Genomic DNA, 20,679 nt, shown 5'->3' with positions numbered 1-20,679 from the left:
TGCTTTATGTTTCGCAATCATATTAGCATTATCATTAGTCGCATTGCAATGCTATAACTACAACGAGATGGTTACATACGACTCCAAGCCGTCTGACTGAGATGTGTTGAAAGAGGATGAGAAGTAGCTCTGGTGCGTCGGCAATATGCAGAGGGCTGAAAGTGCTGTTTGAGGTCTTAAAAGAGAATGCAATGCCTTTTTTTTAAGGATGTCACACAATTGCCCAACTGTACACTCCTTAATTGCATCTCTACTTCCGAGTTGAGCCTTCACCAATCCCTATCCTATCCATGAATCCCACCAAAACTCCAGAACCGTCTTTCGGATTTCCCACCAGAATTCTTCCCAAACATATCCACAAGCCCCATACGAACACCCATATGGCCAGAGCCAACATGAGCAGAACCGCCGCTCATTCCTCATCTTTAAGCGCACCAGCATGATTCCCCTTCTTAATCAACTGCTTGAACTTCTTCTGCAGAGCAGTAACAGGATACTTCCCGCCACCATCAACTTCAATAGCCTCAGCAATCCTATGCCACTTTTCCTGCTCAAAATTCTCCTCGATCTCCTTCTTGCTTCGGAGAAATCTAGCTTCCTATCCATAACAGCCATCAATATACACCGTCACCATCACGTTCGGCAAAACAAGAAAAAGAGAGAGAACAGGACATACATCATCCTCATTCATCTCCACAAAATTGGCCTTCATAGCAGTATACCTCATTCGGAGGGTACTAGCCCCAACTTTGATACCCGTAGTCTTCATCCAAGCCTCATTAAGCTCGCCCCAATTCTTGCCCTCCTCGTCCCTCATCTGCAGGATCATCTTATCAGATAATCCAGCCGCCCCAAGCGAGGTGGGGATAGGGCCGAGCACAGTCTTTGCCGAACTGGCACTCGCTGTCTTGGTCTTCTTGGGAGGCGAGCCGGCCTTTGCATTTTCGCTGTTGGTGGCGGCTGGCCACTTGCCGCGCTTGGTAGGGGTGGTTGTCGGGACCTGGGGGTTGGTTTTGTTTTGGTTAGTTGGCTTTGCGCTTTGGGTTGGTTTCTTGTGGTTTGGGGGGTGTACGTACTGAAGGGGCCGCGATTTCGGGGGGACTGCCGTTGATGGGGGTGAATTCGGGCATGGTGTTGTCTTGGGAGGTGGGAGTTGGGGGTTCTGCGTCCATTGTTGGTTGGTTGGTTGGTACGGTAGGAGTAGGATATGGGTGGATGGATGGTGTGGTGTGAGGAGGAGAGTCTGGAGTCTGGGGAGCTGGCTTTTGGCTGTGAATGATTGGTGTGGGCAGTGTAATAACACTGGGTGAGGAGGAGTTGTTTTGGTTGGAGATGCTGGACGAGTGATTGGGAGATTAGAGTGATGATTCACTGGTGAGGTGAAGGGACTGCCTATGGATCGAGGAACACAGAGGGTAGCAAGGTCTGTTTGCCAGGGGAACAGATGTTGTGGGATTCCTTAAGTACCTCGTGAATGGATTGTACGTCGAGGAATACAGATACTGTTTGTGATGATGGTTGCTCATGGAGATGCTGTGACTAAACCGGCCAATATTATTCCATTGATGCCGTCCATGGACATGTAGTTATATACTGCTAGCTATCCTGTAGCACATTACATATCCCCTACACGCCTTTTCAGGAATGAGAAGAAGCTATACAGGTATCTACTGCATTCCCTTCCAGTCACCTCAAAGGCATTACCTATGCAGGTTGAGGACTCTATATACTAATCAAATCAACGGGTGAACTGATTCTTTGACTAGGCATACTGATGTTTTACTCCTTTCTTCCTTTTCTTCATCCTCTTCTTTTTTGTTCCTGTATTCATTTCTTATTTCTTTTTCTCTTCGGATTGATTCTCTAAGATGAAGTCAGATCGAACCCTAGTCAGTCGATTCCAAACTCAACGGGTCAAGTCGTGCAACTGATAAGCCGCAATAGGACAAAAATATCCGGCCTAATTCTTCAGCTGACGAGAGTACCATACAGATGGGAACATATGGCACGACCATGTTCAGTCGGAATGAATCCTGAACAGATTGTGATCTTATCCTTGTCCACACTAGGCTGAGCTCAAGTATCATTGACTGGGATTGGAGGATATATGCATTACGTGTTTGACAGGAGTATATCTCCAATACTAGTTGCTATTCAAACACTCTGTTTTAGTTTTCTTTTCTCTGGACTTTTTTTCTTACTTTTCAACCCTCAAAAAAGACAAAAAAATAAAGTTCACTATAGAGTAGAAATGATATTTATAGCACAAGACGCTATCCCTTGGCCAGACTTACAGGTCCCCCTATCGCATTACGCGTAGATATAGCTCAGTGGCCTAAGGCCAAAAGTACAGCTGCAATACTCCGTACACACTGTTGTGTAACTCAGGGATCGGCAGGTCTGGTCCTTTGCTCATGACGATCTTTTGAGTCTCCACTCGTTTCTTTTCTTTTTTTTCTCCCCAACACTCTTCCTGACTTCTTCAGGCTGAAATCATAATAAAAAATATTCATTATAAACTAACTACCCGGATATTCAAGTGCCAGTGACCGTAGCAAGTTGTCTGGGAAGAAAAGACGATATCTGTAATGAGTACCTGAATTAGGCAGGGAAGTAGATATCAATCCATCATAAGCAAAAGAAACGAAAAAGGGGACCTGATGACTCCATTCTGGACGTGTGCCATTGTATGGAGGTAACGATCATTGGTAGAACAACAGCAGGATGCATGCCTCGTGGGGCTGAATCGAAGCGCTGACAACAAGTCCGCGCCTCAGGCCAAGGCCTGATTGGGGCATGCAGCTCTCAGGCATCACTGCTTTGCTTCAGTCACAAACTCGACTGTCTTGCATTTTCCCGCCATTTTTATACCTCGCGATACTCCAATCCCTTCCGGCTCTTTCTTACTGCTAAGCAACCTTCATCTCTCTCTTTCTCTCTCTCTCTCCTCAGTTCCGGCAATATCGGCAGATATCCCGCCTCGTTGATTCACGGTTTCTTTCGACTTCCGAGATCAGGTTGCTTTCATGCTCCCTTCCTCTTTTTCGATACGTCCCGCGCCCCAAGTCGTAAGGCATTGGACATCATCCGCCTCATTCTCACCGCCAGAAGAGCCCTCAGTGGTCGGCCAATCCATTCCGATCATACGAAGCAAGGCGCCAGCCTAGCCTGTGATATCTGTGCTTTAGGTGTCAGAGCTCGTACGTCCGGTCAGGTTAGTTGGTTTATTCCGCTCATTGCAGTATATGTATCGCCTTCGCCCTCCACCCCTTCATCTCGATCTACCTTCGCCTTTATTCCCTCCCTTTGCCTACTCGACCCATATTATCCGTATTTTGCCTCAACACAAGTATAATTCGCCTTGCTTTTTCTAGAGGTTACTTACAAATGCCATCTAGCTCTACTCTTTTAGAGTCTAGCTCCAACACAGCTCAAGAGACCCTGACGGAGCCCGAGCCACGGAAAGAGCAAAGCTCGGATCCGCTCTTGTCCCCATCTACTCCGCTCCCTGAAGAAGCTCCACAGCGGGCCCCATCTAATCAGCGCTCTGAAGTCATGGCCGATTCCAGCGCGACGACAACCGCCGTCGGCTCAGAAACCAAATATGACGCCGAGCCGCCGCTCGATAACAATACCACCAAGCCAGATGGGAAATCAGCGGTCGCTGTGTCGGAAAATGCCGCGGTAAAATCCGCTTGTAAAAAACACCCGACCAAGGAATCGGATCCCAACAGCCGCAACCGCGACTCGAAAAAGAAGGGCCATAAGTCTACCAAAACCTCGTCTATAGTAACGCCGAGCGATGATAGCTCCGAGGGGTCGAGTTCTTCGGCTGAAAGCCCCAGCGCTGAAGAGACTGCTTCCGATGAGGAAGAATCCCCCTCTAGTTTGTCCGAGTCGGCGCCGGAAAGGACGCATCGGCGAAGAGGGACAAAGAGCAAGGCGAAGAAGTCACTGAGAGGCAGTCGGAAGAAGAAGACCCGGTCGCAGTATGAGTCCGAGTCCGAGTCTGACATAGAGGACAGTGAAGACGACGACACAGTCCTTGATGAGAAGGCTGTCAAGAGGCTTGTGACCAAGCTCAGAGCGAGGAAGAAGGCCAAGAAACTTCGGTCCAAGGAGGATTCATCGGAGGATCCGCAAGATGAGGATGAGGATGCTGATCCAGATGACATGGCACTCTTACTCGCGGAGGAGCGGTTGGCCTCGCTGAAACTCAAACGAGGTGATGGTAGACGTCGTAACAGAACGCGCGGTAAACGAAGCTTGTCCGACGGACAGGTAGACGGCCTAAAAGGCTCCCAGAGGTCGAAAGGAAGGAAGAAGGCCCCCGCTTCAAAGATAGCTTTCAAGCGAGTGGATCAATGTATGTGCGCGCCTAAGATTCTACACAGATTGGCCGTGCTAACCCAGTGGTCTGGTCCGCAGTGTGGGACAATACCATCCATAACTTTAAGCTTACAGAGACCGTGGATGACCCGGATGCCAATGAATGGAATCAATATCTCTTCACCGTCCGCCGCAGGTTTGACTGGGATAACAAGTACACAGAAACAGTGGTAGACTTGAAAAGCAAGTACATTCGTGACGCGCTGACCAAGGTGATGGATGGCGTCAAAGGGGTCAGCCTAGTGCAGGAGACTGCTGCTGTTGACCCAAATATGCTTTTCTTATACCTTGAGGAGACTCGTCAATACATGAAGGATCTAAGGCAACAGGCGAAAACGGAGAAGAAGAGGAAAGCAAAAAAGATAGCTGCGACCAAGGCGGCTCATCTCAAGGTTCTGATCAAGTATCTGGATACCGATTACTCTGAAATCAAAAAGACCCTGTACCCGCTGTTAGAAGCCAACACGATTACCTTCGATCTATTATGGGCGCTGTTCAAGCCGAACACCATTGCCTACACGCCAACATACGGGAATCAGGACGAACCACGTGCTTTCAAGATTGAGTACGCCACTAAGGAGTCCTCGTTTATGAAAGGTCAATGGTACAGTATCGAGGGGCGCTATCTCGAATACGATGGGAAGACCTTCGGCATGGGAACGATGTTGGCTGAAGTGGAAAGCTTCAAGGGTGCTCGTAAGATTACCACTCTCAGTTGCTACCCGCTGAAGTACCATCGTGAGACCGAGGATGTCAAGGCCAAACTAATTGAGAGGGGTAAGAAATTTGTTTCACTAAGGGGGACGAACTACCGGTTCCTCAAAGGCATGGCCTTCTATAAGAAGAAGCGCTCCGTCATCAAGGTCAACATCAATGGGAGAGTCATGATCGACCCTGCACTTCACCGTCGGATCAACCCTAACTACCCTATCAGCACTGTCCGTCCGAAGGATCCGGACTTTCTCGATGACTCAGATGGTGACGGTAGTGATGGCGGATGCTGCTGTGCCATGTCGGAATCTGACTCAGATGAGCCGTTTGTCCACCGTCAGGACTCGGACGCTCCCAGAGTCCGGTACAAGGTCATCCAGGACAAGGAAGGCAAGCCTCAGGTGGTTGAAGTCGAGCTCGATGAAAATGGCAATGAGATCCAGAAAGAACAGATAGATGAAGTAGAGGATCCTTCTGAGCGAGACTTTACCGAGGAAGAACTCTTGATTGCCAGTCCGGTAGTTCTAGGATTCGCCTTTAGCGAAAAACTGTGGCTGGAATTCAGCATCTCGGGCATCAGTGACATTGATTGGAATGAGGATGCGTTCGATTCACTTGTCCTCCCAGATAATCAAAAGTCAATCGTCAAGGCCCTTGTGGAATCCCACACTTTCTGCGCCGCCCAGAACATCGATGATGTTATCCAGGGCAAGGGCAAGGGTCTAGTCGCCGTATTGCATGGACCTCCAGGTACAGGTAAAACGCTTACAGCTGAAGGCATCGCCGAGTTGCTGAAGCGCCCATTGTACATGGTCAGCGCCGGAGAGCTCGGAACGGACTCACGTACCCTGGAGGCTGAACTCAACAAGATCTTGGATATTGCCCATTCATGGGGCGCTGTGCTTCTGCTCGACGAGGCAGACATATTCCTTGAGAAACGTACGATCCAGGATATCCACCGCAACGCTCTTGTTAGCATCTTCCTCCGTCTCCTGGAGTACTTTCAGGGTATCCTTTTCTTGACAACCAACCGGGTGGAAACTTTCGACGACGCCTTCCAATCACGAATTCATGTCGCCCTGCGATACGGAGACCTTACTACCAAGGCTAAGCGAAGCGTCTGGAAGATGTTCCTCGGGAAAGTCCAGGCAATGGATGGAGTGCAAACAGCCACCTTCACCGAAAAGGATTATGACGCTCTCGCTCGTCACAATCTCAACGGACGTCAGGTGAGCTATACCTATAACTTTACATCTTTCTCCATTAAAAGATGACCCCAGCTAACTCGTAACCCAGATCAAAAACTCCGTCCGCACAGCGCAAGCCCTAGCCGTCAACGAGAAGACTCCCCTTTCCATGGAACATATCAAGAAAGTCCTAGAGGTCGCAAAAACATTCGATCACGATCTCCGCGGCGGAACAGGATACATGGATGCGATGAGAAGCTACACATAACACAGACAACCCTCCAAGACCAGAACAGCAATAGGAGAACGCAGATATACGAGCAAGATACGATTTACGAACAATAGCTAACGCAAGAATATGAAACGGAATGAGATAATGCAGAATGAACACGTTAACTCTGAAAGACCGGTTGTTGAGGATCTCTTTAAGTGGATTTAATTTATTTTTGAATGTTTGTTATTTAATTTACAGGCTGATGAATACCCTTTCTAGCCCTGACTCTCTCCTGTCCGTTTTGTCCTTCTTTTGCCATGGCTGTAACGGACTTTGGTTTGTTTTGGTGTTTTTTCGTTTTAATTGGTGAGGAATGAGGTTACGAAAAATGACGCGGATGGTATGATTCTGGAGATAGGATAAGATAGAGGGAATAAATACAGTACTGAGAATGGAGACCAAGATAGCTGCCAACGCATCAGATAAGATATCTCTTACTCGCTCGGTAGACTCTAGAGCGGTCCCTAAGACCGTCACAGAGGCTGCAAATTGGTTTCAAGGTATGGATGGGATACTTTTACGGGATCAAAATACAGACATTGGGGGAATCAATTATGTTTTTAAATACTCAGGAAATACAGGTTCATCGCCCTTGCCATCATGAAACGAAGCGGAAAAAGTAGCCGCGAAACTATCCGTCAGTTCGCCATTGCTCCAGAAACTAACTGCAGCTGCATCTCCTCCAATATAACGCCGATGCGGGTTGAAGCATGGATGATAGGCAATAGGCATATAATGACATACACAAGACTGTTATACAGGGAGGAAAGGAGCTGCAGACGGTCTAATTTATCCTATGAGGTGAATTTAAGGGTTGGCAGCAACGAAGTCAATACCTTTCTTGATGTTCTTCTTGAGATCAGCAAGGCAGGCTTCGACGAGCTTCTCCTCATAGGCGTTGATCTTGCCGACGGGGAGGATCTTCTCAACACCGTTGGGGCCGAGCTCGACCTTGGAGGCGAAGAAATCAACACCCTGGTCCTTGTAGAGAGGGCTGTCGACGAAGGTGGGCTCGATGACGCCCTTCTCGCCCTGAGCGGCCTTGAGAAGGGATTCGGCAAAGCGAGCACCGGCCATGGCCATGGAGAGGGTAGCAGAGCCAGCACCATCCTTGGCCTTAACAACCTCATCACCACCGAACTGGATACGGTTGACAAGCTCATCACGGGCCTTACCCTCGATGTCGGCGTGGTTGGACTGGGAGAGGAGAGGGACAATGGTCACACCGGAGTGGCCACCAACGACGGGAACGGCCTCGTTGGAGGGGTCGGTCTTCTTGAGCTGGGAGATGAAGCGAGAGGCACGGACGACATCAAGGGTGGTGACACCGAAGAGACGCTTGGGGTTGTAGACACCCCTGGCCTTGAAGACCTCGGAAACGATGGGGACGGTGGAGTTGACCTGGTCGCAATTAGCGGAAGAAACCTTTTAAGACTGTGGGAAAGGGCTGGACATACGGGGTTGGAGATGACGAGGATGTTGGCCTCGGGGGAAGCCTCAGCAGCAGCCTTAGCAAGGTCGCGGACGATAGAGGCGTTGGTGTTGAAGAGATCTAATTATGATATGTCAGTACTTCGTTCTGGCACCATTGGAAAGCTAGAGTGGAATGTTCGTACCATCACGGGTCATGCCGGGCTTGCGAGGAACACCGGCAGGGATGAGGACGATCTCGGATCCCTTGAGAGCATCGCGGAGGCCAGAAGGGGTAGGGTCATAGCCAGAGACGGTGCTGTTGGTGTTGATGTGGCTCAGGTCAGCGGCAACACCTATTGCAATACCCATGTCAGTCCCATCTCGAATCACCGAAGTCGGAGATGCCGTAGACAGCGTAAGAACATACCAGGGCCACCGCGGATGTCGTACAGGGCAAGCTCGGAAACACGGGGGTTGAGCTTGAGAAGGAGGGAGAGAGGCTGGCCAATGCCACCAGCGGCACCGAGAACGGCGACCTTGGAAGCCTGTGGACGGAAAGAAAATAGATTAGTACGTTTGTTGTTGTCGATGTTGCTTGTTGTAGAGCTAGTTCCGAGGTCCAGAAAGCGAGGTGTCCAATGGATTCAATAACACACCTGGCTAGCAGACGCCGAGAAGGCGCGCTTCTGGAAGAGGTTGAGAGACTGGCGAGCAGCAAACATGGTGATTGATGTGTAGGACAGATAGAATCAAATCTATCAAAAAAGCAATGCAGACAGGAGGTGGAGAGGAAGAAAAAGAGAATGGGGGAGAGAGAGAGAAAGGAAGAAAGTAAGGGAATCGGCCGCTGGCTGCCGGTGAGAAGGAAATTCGGTTTTGTTGGCGGCTAAATCGCTCCGTTTCCGATTCTTTCCCCACGGCGTGACTCGGCATCATTCGTTACCTTCACATGGAGACCCTGAAATATTACTAGTACTGTACTATTAGTATTAATTTATTTATTTAATTCCCTTTTGTTTTTTTTTTTTTTTTTTAACAAAAGTCAATTTAAACCACGTAGCCTTTCAATTGACTCCAATGATATATAGATATAGATACACTTAAAAAAGAAAAGAGGAAGAAATTGAATGATATCTCAATGTAATCCCAAACACCTGCGCTTGCGAACCAAACCCAAACTACATTAAAGAGCAACCCATTTCAACAGCCAAGACTAATAAATTATCTCAAAAAGTGCAGCACGGCCCAGCAGAATAGGAAGAATGTCAGAACTCCACCCCAAAAGATCCACTTGTCTTGCTTTGCCCGTCGCTCAACTTTCCGAATAGTTTCGCCGCTGACACCCAAGGTATTCGCGACACTATACAATCGACGCTGTGTTCCCTTCAGCACCTCTCGCTGCTGCCCCAGATCTGCAAGTACCGCACGTCCCCGATCAAGGAAGTCGTCGAGCTGTGTGCTTGTACTAGCCAAGAACGATTGCTCGCGAAGCGCATGCGTCTCACGGTTGTAATCCGCAGGTGAAGAGCCGAAACTCAGGCCCCCGCGGGACGAAGAAGGAGCGAAGGCTGACGACTGGGGAAGGGAAGATTGGGCGTATGGATTCTCTGGCGTCGCCGTATGATGCGGACGTCGACCAAGTAGCTCATTACTGTTTGCCACAGATTGCTGCTCATCAAATACCTGAATTAGCACACGTCATAGATAGCATAATTCAAGTTCGCACCGCTTGTTCTCGTTCTTTCCGTAGCCCATCGAAATGCTGTCGGTAATCTGCAAGCTCCGACCGGAAGTTACTGCAAAGCCATGTCAGCCTATCTCAATGGTCTGCTTAGCCATGATTTCATACTTTACTCTCTCGAACGCCTTCTGCTGCTTCTCAGGAATCAACTCTTTTTTCGATAGGGCCGAGTAATCATCGACTGTGCGTGATAGGGAGGCTAGGGAAGCTGCAATCTGGCCTATAATCCTGTATGAGTTTATATCCAGTGAATTGCTTGAACTCGGTTATCTTTGTCGACCGACATATCAGTACCTTGCAAGGCTGCCGAGGATGTGGCAGGAGACTGCGAGAATGTGTCTAGATCACGGCGAATAGCAGAGGACTGCTTCAGGGCCGAGTTAAAGAGAGAATTCTAAGCAGCAGGTATTATAAGCCAACGATCACATATCACAACGCAAAAAAACGCACCATCTTCCACAAACAAACCCGTCAGGGGGCTCTCTTGCAAGTAAACCCAGTATAAGCTTAATTAAGCAATAGGTGTCAAAGAAGAGTCTCAAGAAAGACCACTCGATAAACCCGATTTGTGTGTGCTTCCGATGGGAAAATGATGTGATTGTTGTGTCGTGCCTTTACGACCGCCTACTAGATAGTGCCGGCCGAGGCCACATGTTCTTGCAGATGCACGATTCCGACGTCGCTGACCGCCTACCGTTGCTACTTCTAGTGTAGCTTTGTTCAGTGTGTACATAAATACTTATTCAGACGCGAATCAACATTGACATATATGAATATTATCTTACAGCCTGTGGACATGACTAGCATGGTCTTGAGACACATTTGGACGCACACCTATATCTATTGTACGCCGTACATGACGGTCTTATCCACTCGTCATACTCCATATACATGAATGTGTCCAAATATATACAAATCAAACGCATCTCTGAATTAACGAGGAGTAGGGTATGCTATTACTAGATTATTGATACAAAAACCAACCCATTATTGCGCCAATTCTGTCCCCTAAGAAGCGTCGAAAGCAGAGCTATGATAAGACACGGCAATAAAAAGACATTCCATAGAAGCAGGGTGCTCTGAATGAACTCCGAGAGCAGGGGAACCCCGGATCTATTTGGGAGGGTATTTATTCTGAAGGAACCACCTGATAGTACCAAATGTTAGCAAAACCGCGCAAAGTTCGTATTGAACGAACAGAGACACTTACTTGCTGACGAAATAATCAACCGCACCAAACGCGCCAACAGCGCCGGACCAAAGTCCAACCAACTCCCAAGAGAGTTTGCCATCAAGGTGCTTCCTGTATGCACCGAATCCTAGCCCTGCGCCCACCAAGCCCAGAAGCACAGCATTGCCGATGTAAACCGGATTATCTGCGTTCCGGCACACGCCAGAAGCCTTAGCCTTAGCCTTCGCCTTCGCCTTCGCGTTCTGTTCTTCTTGAGCTTTCTTCTTCTTCTCCGATTCCTCTCGTTCTACTCGTTCAGCCTGAGTAGTGGTCTTGATATCCTGATTCAAGAAATTTGGGTCTACCGCAGTAACATGAGGTGAATCTACATCGACTAAAGAAGCCGTGCTCTCGGATTCGTCCTTATAAACCCTACCAACATCTGGGGCACGGCTGCACTGCGGTTAGTAAGGCGAACATTTCAATGTCTAGGAATAAGGAGGTCGTGTGTCGACTCACGCCTGGCCTGTGAGTTAGTATTGATGAAGACATGAAGGGATGTAAGTGTATTGGCGAGGGAGAGGATGGGGAGGGAATACATACTTCTTCAGCAGATTGCTTCGGGCCTTTGGCAGCAGCTTCGGCGTAAGACATGACTGGAGTATCGCGTAGAATGGAAGATCAAGTGTTCAAAGCCTGCGACAAAACAGAGTTAGCTTGGCAATATCACATGCAGACAGCAGGGTCAGTCCGAAGATAATGGCGTATAGTTCTCACCTACCTCGAAAAGTGAAAAAAGTAAACAGAAGGTAGTTGAGATAATTGGAGGGTGCTAGTGACAGAGGGAAAGGAAAGTTTGAGAAGAGGCGCCTGCATGGATTTATACGGATGCCAGGGCCCTGGAAAGAATGACATCACGTCACCGATCAGCCGGTGGAGTTGGAGCGCCAAGACCCGCCGTGGTCACTTCCAACTTTCGAAAACGTAAATGAAAAGGCTTAGCCACACGTTAAAGTTGTTGGAATTGACGATTCATCTTCTTGAATAGGGTTCTGGTTGGAGAGAAAATCTTAAGGAAACATAGGAAAGAGATTGAAATTCTTATGCACTGTACTCGACACGACAGACCAATTACGGTCGAAGAAAAAGACTAGAATGATTTTTAATACATAATAAAACAAATGCCAAAAGGAACTCCGGTCGTAGATAGCTAACAAATCTGGTATCTCGGGACCCTCAAATCTACCAGATTGCGCTTAGAGCAGCAGCTCCAGGGGGTTCTCAACAACCTTCTTCAGCTCCTTGATCCACTCGGCACCAACGGCACCATCGACCACTTTGTGGTCGAAGCTACCAGTCACAATGATCTGGTCATCCCACTCTACCTCGGTACCGTTCTCAGTCTCGACAGGGACGGCGACTTTGCGGGTAGTACCAACAGCCAGGATACCAGCCTGAGGAGGGTTGATAACAGCGGTGAACCGCTCAACGGCAGCGTTCATTCCCATGTTGCTGATAGTGAAAGTACCACCCTGGTACTCTTCGGGCTTAAGCTTGTTGTCACGGGCACGCTTGCCAAGGTCCTTGATCTGGTTAGAGATGCCAGAAAGGCCGAGACCTTGAACGTTCTTCACAACAGGAGTGATCAGTCCAGCGGGAGTGGCAACGGCGACACTGATGTCGGCGGTGTTGTGCTGACGGATGACGACCTGGCCGTTCTCCTCGCGCCAGCTGGAGTTGACAGCGGGAACCTTCAGAAGAGCGGCGGCGCAAGCCTTGACGAGGAAGTCATTGACAGAAAGCTTGTACTTGCCATCGGCAGAAGCGTTAAGGGCTTGGCGAAGCTTCAGAAGCTTAGTCACAGACAGAGTAGTCGAGACGAAGAAGTGGGGGTTCTCTCTTGTGGACTGCTGAAGACGGCTGGCAATAGTCTTGCGCATGGAGGTCAGAGGAATATCCTCATAAGTGGGACCAGCAGCTGCGGCAGGCGCGCTGGGCTTGTACTTCTCAACATCTTCCTTGGTGATCTGACCGCCCTTGCCAGTGCCCTTAAGAGCCTTGATTGGCACACCCTTTTCTAGAGCAAGAGCCTTGGCAGCAGGGCTGATGTTAGGCTCGCGGTCAAGACTAGGCTGAAGTCTTTCACCCGAGGTCTCGGGCTCCTGAGCAACAGGCTCGGGGGCTGGTGTAGACGCGGGCGCAGCATCGGCAACATCCTTGGACTCTTCCTTGCTCTCCTGAGCCGGAGCAGCACCCTTGTCACCACCGGCATCCGCAGCGGTAAACGACTCGAATGGCGAAACATCGGCACCCTCTTCTACCAAAACGGCGATAGGCTGTTAACGCGCGATTAGCAACGCTATACGGGACTCGATAAAAATTTGCATCTTAGCACATACGGAGCCGACAGCAACGTCTTTCTCACCGGTTTCCTTCAGAACCTTGGCCAAAACACCCTCCTCTTGGAACTCAAAGTCCATCTGCGCCTTATCGGTCTCAATCTCGACCAGAACATCACCGGGCTGCAGGGCATCACCGGGTTTCTTCTGCCAGGCACCGATGTTTCCAGCGGACATCGTCGGCGACAGGGCAGGCATGCTGATGATGGTGTGAGGGGGGAAGGCTGTAGTTCGACATGTTAGAATTGGAGGACTGTGCCATCGAGAGAGGAAGAATAAAATCTGGACGGGGCGTACACTTGGAGGCATAGAAACGGGAAAGGGCAGCGAAGGCGGGCAATTGGGGTCTGGAAAATGGAAAAACAATGTCAGCATCAAGGGATTTTGAAGAATGAGGGCAAAATGCAGGCTATATCATACTGGACAGCATCCTTGAATCTGTGCATGACTTGCGGCCTCCTCAGGGAGGAGGCGCCTTTGACGAGCATGGCGCTGGGAGCGCGCATCCGGACAGCACTGGCGACCATGATGCTGTGAGTATGAAACGATGAAAAGGCCCAAGTTGCGGAAACGGGAGAAGAGAGGATGGAAAGGAGGGCAAGAGATATATCTGGCAGGTGGAAGGGCCCGGTATCAAACAGTTGAGGAGTGCAGCTCTAGGAACTTTTCTGTTGAGCTTCCCGGTGAGAGATCGGAATAGTGTCGCCGGGTGCCGCCGGTGCCTGCTTAGGTAAGCTGTAAGCAGGTCTCCCTCGCGTACCTGGCACGAATCGGCGTCCGTAGATTATCCCCGTCCGCCGGAGAAGACACGCATCAATTCCACTACCGGATTGGTATAGGGACTCCTCTCCTCACTCATTCTAGTCCTGCATTTACTTTTCCATGTGGACCCTTCATATGCCGTATTTGGTCAACTCCGGACGGAGTCTCGCATAAATGGCGGAAGTTGAGAATGGCTCTACCAATGAGCCAACCCAAACATCTCCGGCTCTGTCGCAGGCAGACAACAAAGAGCATGGGGTAAATGTTTCCACACACCTCGAGCCCCCAAATGTTGTCGGGGGGAACAAGCCCACGCTGCCCAAGGAGTCGGAACGTCAGAAGATTGATGTGGATGATTCGCAAGATCACAATCAATTACAAGACGAACTGGAGCCTACGGAAACTACAGAGCCAGTAGACGCAGCTTCAACCCCTCCAACGGACACCGTCCAGTCATCCGAAAACAATACAGAGCCCCAGTCTGAACCTCAGGAGGATCATACAGATAGCGCGCCATATGGTCAAGAAGTCAGTTCTGAGAGAGGTTCTCCCGAGGAGAGACCGGATAGAATCTCAGAACAATCCCAAGATGAACCTGCTCCAGACAGCCGCGTACGCTCGGATTCGAGATCAACGACTGCTACATTTGCGACACACCGTTCAGTGCCAGTTAGCTCCACCGTCTTTATAGTAACTGCCCTTGACACGATTGGCGCATCCCGGGAAGCCCGGAGAAGCAAGGAATTGGAGGACGCCGTTAAGAGTGCGCTTGCGAATGTCAAACAATCGGACGGCCGACCCATAGATCCGGAAGCTATCTTTCGCCCTCTACTACTCGCAACCAAGACCCTTAGCATTCCTCTGCAAGTGACGGCACTTGATTGTATCGGCAAACTTATCACTTATTCATACTTCGCTTTTCCAACAGCTCAGGACGGCACTATCTCTCAACCCGAGCCCGCGCAAGACCAACCGCCGTTAATCGAACGGGCCATTGATGCGATCTGCGAATGTTTTGAGAATGAAGCCACGCCGGTTGAAGTCCAACAACAAATCCTGAAATCTCTCCTTGCGGCAGTCCTGAATGACAAAATTGTGGTGCACGGAGCTGGTCTCCTGAAGGCTGTCCGCCAGATATACAATATTTTCATCTACTCCAAGTCCAACCAGAACCAGCAGATCGCTCAGGGATCTTTGACCCAGATGGTCAGCACTGTCTTTGATCGAGTTCGTGTGAGGCTTGAATTGAAAGAACTACGCATTCGTGAGGGTGAGAAGGCACAGGGCACTTCTTCTGACACTGTAACTTTGGACCCTCCGGAAACTCCTCAGGCCAACGACGAAGATCACTCGTCTGACGTCGCCTCTGCTAACGTTCCGGATCAACCCGTTGCGAAGGAGCCTACCGAGAAGTTGACTTTGCAAAGTTTCGAATCCAACAAAGATATAACTTCTCTCAATGACAACGCTCCAACAACAGTTACACGCGCCAAGGCTCGTCAGACACCAGCAAGGTCCTCGTCTGGCACTTTAGGGGAAGAGAGAGAAGATGGCGAAGGCTTAGATGATGATGAGGACGAAATATATGTCAAAGATGCTTTTTTGGTTTTCCGAGCACTGTGTAAGCTGAGCCACAAGATCCTTAGTCACGACCAGCAGCAGGATCTGAAATCTCAAAACATGAGATCAAAACTATTGTCTCTGCACCACATCCATTATCTTATCAACAACCACGTTGCCGTGTTTACATCCCCTCTCCTGACGATTAAGCAGGGCTCTAACAGCTCGGATGCTATGACTCTTCTACAAGCCGTGCGTCCTCATCTTTGTCTAAGTCTCAGCCGAAATGGCTCAAGTTCGGTGCCCAGGGTTTTCGAGGTGTGCTGTGAGATATTTTGGCTCATGCTGAAGTATATGAGAGTGATGATGAAGAAAGAACTTGAGGTATTCTTGAAAGAAATCTATCTGGCCATACTTGAGAAACGAAACTCGCCCGCTTTTCAGAAGCAGTATTTTATGGAGATCCTGGAAAGATTGGCGGGTGATCCGCGCGCATTAGTTGAGTTATATCTCAATTATGACTGTGATCGGACAGCTCTGGAAAACATTTTCCAGAACATCATTGAACAACTTTCCCGATATGCTAGCGTACCAGTCTCCACAACTGTGGCCCAGCAGCATCAATTCCAGGAGCATCATATCAAGATCTCTCGCTTAGGAAATGAGTGGCACCAACGTGGCACTCTACCTCCCACACTCGCTACCGCTAACGTAGCCAACATTCAGCAGCCTGGTCTTCAAGGCGTGCCTCCGGAGTATATGCTCAAACACCAGGCGGTCGAGTCCCTGGTGGAGATTTTGCAATCGTTAGACAACTGGGCCTCGCAGCGTATAGCTGATCAGACTGCCACTAATATCTCGTCCCAGAAGTCCATTGACAACTCGAGAGAGTCATTGGATACAAATGCTGGCGTGTTTCTCTCTTCTCCGAGGGTTGATGGTACTGACGGTAGTACCGGCCGGTCAACACCAGTGGTAGAAGACGATCCAAATCAGATGGAGAAAGTCAAACAGAGAAAGATTGCACTGATGAATGCAGTGCAGCAGTTCAATTTCAAGCCCAAGCGAGGGATCAAGCTTTTTATCCAAGAAGGCTTTATTAAATCAGATCCTGCTGATATTGCATCCTTGTTATACCGTAACGACCGGCTAGACAAGGCTATGGTAGGAGAATACCTTGGCGAAGGTGATGCCGAAAATATTGCTATCATGCATGCATTTGTTGATTTGATGGACTTTGCGAAGCGACGCTTCGTTGATGCTCTTCGGGGCTTCCTTCAAAACTTCCGATTACCTGGAGAGGCACAAAAGATTGATCGTTTCATGCTGAAGTTCGCAGAGCGGTACACTAGCCAAAATCCGAACGCTTTTGCGAACGCAGATACGGCCTACGTTCTTGCGTATTCCGTCATCCTGCTAAACACGGACCTGCATAGCACTAAGATGAAAGGACGCCGTATGTCAAAGGAAGAGTTTATAAAGAACAACAGAGGTATCAACGACAATCAGGACTTACCGGATGAATACCTTACGTCTATATATGACGAGATTGCGGGTAGTGAGATTGTTCTCGACACAGAGAGGGAACACGCTGCAAATATTGGGGTTCCTACAGCTACACCTGGCGGCTTGGCTTCAAGGGCTGGGCAAGTCTTCGCCACGGTGGGAAGAGATATCCAAGGTGAAAAGTATGCCCAGGCCTCCGAAGAGATGGCGAACAAGACCGAGCAACTCTACCGAAGCTTGATTCGGGCACAGCGTAAAACGGCAGTCAGAGAGGCTCTCTCGCGGTTTATTCCCGCCACATCCGTCCGGCACGTTGGTTCTATGTTCAATGTCACCTGGATGTCTTTTCTTTCCGGGTTATCTGCTCCAATGCAGGACACTCAAAATCTAGAAATGATTAAACTTTGCATGGAAGGACTGAAGTTGGCAATTCGCATTAGCTGTTCGTTCGACTTGGAGACCCCTCGAGTCGCCTTCGTAACGGCTTTGGCTAAGTTCACGAACTTGGGCAATGTTAGAGAAATGGTGGCAAAGAATGTTGAAGCATTGAAAGCACTGCTCGACGTAGCACTTACAGAAGGAAACGACCTCAAGAGCTCTTGGAGAGAAATCCTCACATGCGTTAGCCAGCTTGATCGTCTTCAACTTCTAACTGATGGAGTTGACGAAGGATCGTTGCCTGACGTTTCACGAGCGCGTGTTGTATCCCAAGCGTCGTCAGATGGTTCTCGCAGATCTTTTCAAGCGTCAAGACGGCCACGGCCACGGTCGATTAATAGCCCTACGGCCTTCCGTACCGAGGCTGCAATGGAGAGTCGGTCTGCTGATATGATCAGGGGCGTAGATCGGATCTTTACCAATACTGCCAACCTCTCACACGAAGCTATAATCGACTTCATTCGGGCGCTGAGTGAAGTGAGCTGGCAAGAGATCCAGTCTTCTGGGCAAACAGACTCTCCTCGGACGTATAGCCTGCAAAAGCTGGTTGAAATCAGTTACTACAACATGACGAGAGTCAGGATTGAATGGTCTAAAATATGGGAAGTGCTTGGACAACATTTTAACCTTGTTGGATGCCATTCCAACACAACGGTGGTTTTCTTTGCACTAGACTCACTTCGTCAGCTGTCAATGCGCTTTATGGAGATCGAGGAGCTTCCAGGCTTCAAGTTTCAGAAGGACTTTCTTAAACCATTTGAGCATGTTATGGCCAATAGCAACGCGGTAACTGTCAAAGACATGATCCTCCGGTGCCTTATACAGATGATTCAGGCCCGTGGGGATAATATCCGTTCCGGTTGGAAAACAATGTTTGGCGTCTTCACAGTCGCTGCTCGAGAACCCTATGGTGAGTGCAAATTGCTCAAGGTTCCTAGTATGATTATCTAACATAGAGTGTAGAGGGCATCGTCAACATGGCTTTCGAACATGTTACTCAGATCTACAACACACGTTTTGGAGTCGTTATCACACAGGGTGCTTTCCCCGATCTTGTTGTCTGTCTTACAGAGTTCTCCAAGAATTCAAAGTTCCAGAAGAAGTCACTGCAAGCTATCGAAACATTGAAATCAACTGTCTCAAAGATGCTCAGGACGCCAGAGTGTCCTCTGTCTCTTCGTGGCCCGTCAGCTGAAGAATTCCATGATGATAATACCAACCTTGCCAAGCAACTTAGCCGCCAATCCAAGGAGGAACAATTCTGGTACCCGATCCTAATCGCGTTCCAAGACGTTCTGATGACCGGCGATGACCTTGAAGTCCGCTCACGGTAAGCTATCCTTGCCACTAGCGTGAAAACATTGGCTGACGAGAGATGCAGAGCTTTGACCTACCTCTTCGAAACGCTGATCAGATACGGCGGCGACTTTCCTCAAGAATTCTGGGATGTTCTCTGGAGACAACTACTTTACCCCATCTTCGTCGTGTTGCAGTCCAAGTCGGAGATGTCTAAAGTACCTAACCATGAAGAGCTATCTGTGTGGTTATCAACCACGATGATTCAGGCTTTAAGAAACATGATTACCCTTTTCACCCATTACTTCGATGCGTTAGAGTATATGCTTGGACGCATACTGGAGCTCCTTACGCTATGCATCTGTCAAGAAAACGACACAATCGCGCGAATCGGCAGCAACTGTTTACAACAGTTAATCTTGCAGAATGTTATGAAGTTTAAACAGGAGCATTGGGAGAAGGTTGTCGGTGCTTTTGTCGAGCTTTTCAGTAAGACTACTGCCTATGAACTGTTCACCACAGCTGCGACTATCTCTTCAAGACCTTCTGTATCGCACAAATCCACCAACGGGGAGGCTTTGAACAGTGAGGAAGGTACACAAGAAACTTCTGAAACATCCTCAGTACAAGAAAACCTTACCGACTCTTCCAAGATTAACGGATTGCAAAATGTGGCACATGAGCATGAGGAAGGGGACATGCCTACCGCTGGGAACACCGAGCTGGAAGATTATAGACCTCAGGCCGAGGTACAGCAGCAGCCAGCTGCGGTCACTGTTGCTCGCCGTCGGTTCTTCAACCGTATTATAACAAACTGTGTTCTTCAATTGCTCATGATCGAGACTGTTCATGAACTCTTTTCCAACGACAAAGTTTATGCGCAAATTCCAAGCCATGAGCTCCTTCGACTGATGGGACTTTTAAAGAAGAGCTACCAATTTGCGAAGAAATTCAACGAGGACAAGGAACTGCGCATGCAGCTTTGGCGCCAAGGATTCATGAAGCAACCGCCAAATCTTCTCAAACAGGAGAGTGGAAGTGCTGCAACTTACGTCCACATTCTTTTCCGCATGTACCACGATGAGAGGGATGAAAGGAAGAGCAGCCGTACAGAAACCGAGGCTGCCCTCATTCCGTAAGTATTTGAACTCGTCTGTGATAGCACTTGACTAATTGAACACATTTTTAGACTCTGTGCCGACATCATTCGCAGTTTTGTCCTTCTCGACGAAGATTCACAGCATCGCAACGTGATCGCCTGGCGTCCAGTGGTGGTGGACGTGTTGGAAGGGTACACGAACTTCCCCTCCGAAGGCTTTGATAAGCACATTGAAACTTTCTACCCATTATCCGTGGATCTACTTGGTCGCGACTTGAACCCTGAAATCCGCATTGCGCTTCAGTCCTTACTTCGCAGAATCGGTGAAGTAAAATTGGGAATTCCTGCAGCACAAGCAACTGTTAGCCCGAGAAGCTCAGTTTCCCATCGCAAAGACAGCGTAGGGCGCTGAGCAATCTAGCCGTGGACTTCGATCACTCGTCTTCTTTACTCATATTCTATCTTACCCGTGTTTTGGATATCCCGCCTATTGGATTGCTTGTCTTTCACACTGGATGGCGACTGTTGTAGACTTACTTTTCTGTTCTTATCCTTTTTTATGTGAGCCAGATTTTATATATGTACCTATATGAACCTGATCTTCTCTAATGATTGTAGAGCCTCTCTCGGTATGTAGTTTGTATTAGTTCGGTAAAAGCTTTTAAGGGATGCTCTGAGTATTATAACTATCTTTCCTGGGCCACTCAAGTATCCTTAGTCCCAAGATAATGTA

General features: G+C 48.9%; 5 protein-coding genes across 5 annotated transcripts; 2 read left to right on the top strand and 3 right to left on the bottom strand.

Annotated features, from left to right (window-relative positions):
• Positions 1-412: 412 nt before the first annotated feature.
• Positions 413-1,172, bottom strand: BDW43DRAFT_310468 (uncharacterized protein; the record flags this gene model as incomplete). Its single annotated transcript, XM_032046947.1, has 3 exons — positions 413-598; positions 677-1,000; positions 1,077-1,172. 3 exons carry the CDS (start codon positions 1,170-1,172, stop codon positions 413-415), a joined length of 606 nt encoding a protein of 201 aa, XP_031900948.1.
• Positions 1,173-3,387: 2,215 nt separating this feature from the next.
• Positions 3,388-6,555, top strand: BDW43DRAFT_310467 (ATP-binding protein; the record flags this gene model as incomplete). The annotated part of the gene is made up of 3 exons (XM_032046946.1): positions 3,388-4,366; positions 4,429-6,329; positions 6,397-6,555. The coding sequence occupies 3 exons, from the start codon at positions 3,388-3,390 to the stop codon at positions 6,553-6,555; spliced, it is 3,039 nt and encodes a 1,012-aa protein (XP_031900947.1).
• A 212-nt stretch (positions 6,556-6,767) lies between these two features.
• Positions 6,768-8,840, bottom strand: BDW43DRAFT_62916 (malate dehydrogenase). Its single transcript, XM_032050321.1, has 5 exons — positions 8,631-8,840; positions 8,402-8,519; positions 8,178-8,327; positions 8,019-8,113; positions 6,768-7,962 (listed from the first exon to the last, which is right to left on the bottom strand). The coding sequence occupies exons 1-5, from the start codon at positions 8,694-8,696 to the stop codon at positions 7,369-7,371; spliced, it is 1,023 nt and encodes a 340-aa protein (XP_031900946.1). The 5' UTR covers positions 8,697-8,840; the 3' UTR covers positions 6,768-7,368.
• Positions 8,841-9,195: 355 nt separating this feature from the next.
• BDW43DRAFT_299781 (dihydrolipoamide acetyltransferase component of pyruvate dehydrogenase) lies at positions 9,196-13,812 on the bottom strand (the record flags this gene model as incomplete). The annotated part of the gene is made up of 8 exons (XM_032044780.1): positions 9,196-9,642; positions 9,701-9,770; positions 9,824-9,943; positions 10,926-11,344; positions 12,176-13,222; positions 13,286-13,509; positions 13,583-13,632; positions 13,706-13,812. The coding sequence occupies 8 exons, from the start codon at positions 13,810-13,812 to the stop codon at positions 9,196-9,198; spliced, it is 2,484 nt and encodes an 827-aa protein (XP_031900945.1).
• Positions 13,813-14,084: 272 nt separating this feature from the next.
• BDW43DRAFT_274246 (Arf family guanine nucleotide exchange factor SEC7) lies at positions 14,085-20,521 on the top strand. Its single transcript, XM_032041710.1, has 4 exons — positions 14,085-18,461; positions 18,515-18,881; positions 18,933-19,982; positions 20,037-20,521. The coding sequence occupies exons 1-4, from the start codon at positions 14,222-14,224 to the stop codon at positions 20,356-20,358; spliced, it is 5,979 nt and encodes a 1,992-aa protein (XP_031900944.1). The 5' UTR covers positions 14,085-14,221; the 3' UTR covers positions 20,359-20,521.
• Positions 20,522-20,679: the final 158 nt, after the last annotated feature.

The sequence above is a fragment of the Aspergillus alliaceus genome (assembly GCF_009176365.1).
Source record: "Aspergillus alliaceus strain CBS 536.65 unplaced genomic scaffold BDW43scaffold_18, whole genome shotgun sequence".
NCBI lineage: Eukaryota > Fungi > Ascomycota > Eurotiomycetes > Eurotiales > Aspergillaceae > Aspergillus > Aspergillus alliaceus.
Note: the sequence above shows the minus strand (reverse complement) of the source record. Positions and strands in the feature narration are given on the sequence as shown.

What these genes read in the sequence shown, in the direction of transcription:
- BDW43DRAFT_274246 (XM_032041710.1), top strand. Translation starts at nt 14,222, where the DNA reads ATGGCGGAAGTTGAGAATGGCTCTACCAATGAGCCAACCCAAACATCT. An exon ending in CGCTGCTCGAGAACCCTATG is followed by an intron (nt 18,462 to 18,514) that starts GTGAGTGCAAAT and finishes CATAGAGTGTAG; the next exon opens with AGGGCATCGTCAACATGGCT. An exon ending in ACCGAGGCTGCCCTCATTCC is followed by an intron (nt 19,983 to 20,036) that starts GTAAGTATTTGA and finishes ACACATTTTTAG; the next exon opens with ACTCTGTGCCGACATCATTC.
- BDW43DRAFT_62916 (XM_032050321.1), bottom strand. Translation starts at nt 8,696, where the DNA reads ATGTTTGCTGCTCGCCAGTCTCTCAACCTCTTCCAGAAGCGCGCCTTC. An exon ending in TCTCGGCGTCTGCTAGCCAG is followed by an intron (nt 8,520 to 8,630) that starts GTGTGTTATTGA and finishes TTCCGTCCACAG; the next exon opens with GCTTCCAAGGTCGCCGTTCT. An exon ending in TCCTCGTCATCTCCAACCCC is followed by an intron (nt 7,963 to 8,018) that starts GTATGTCCAGCC and finishes AATTGCGACCAG; the next exon opens with GTCAACTCCACCGTCCCCAT.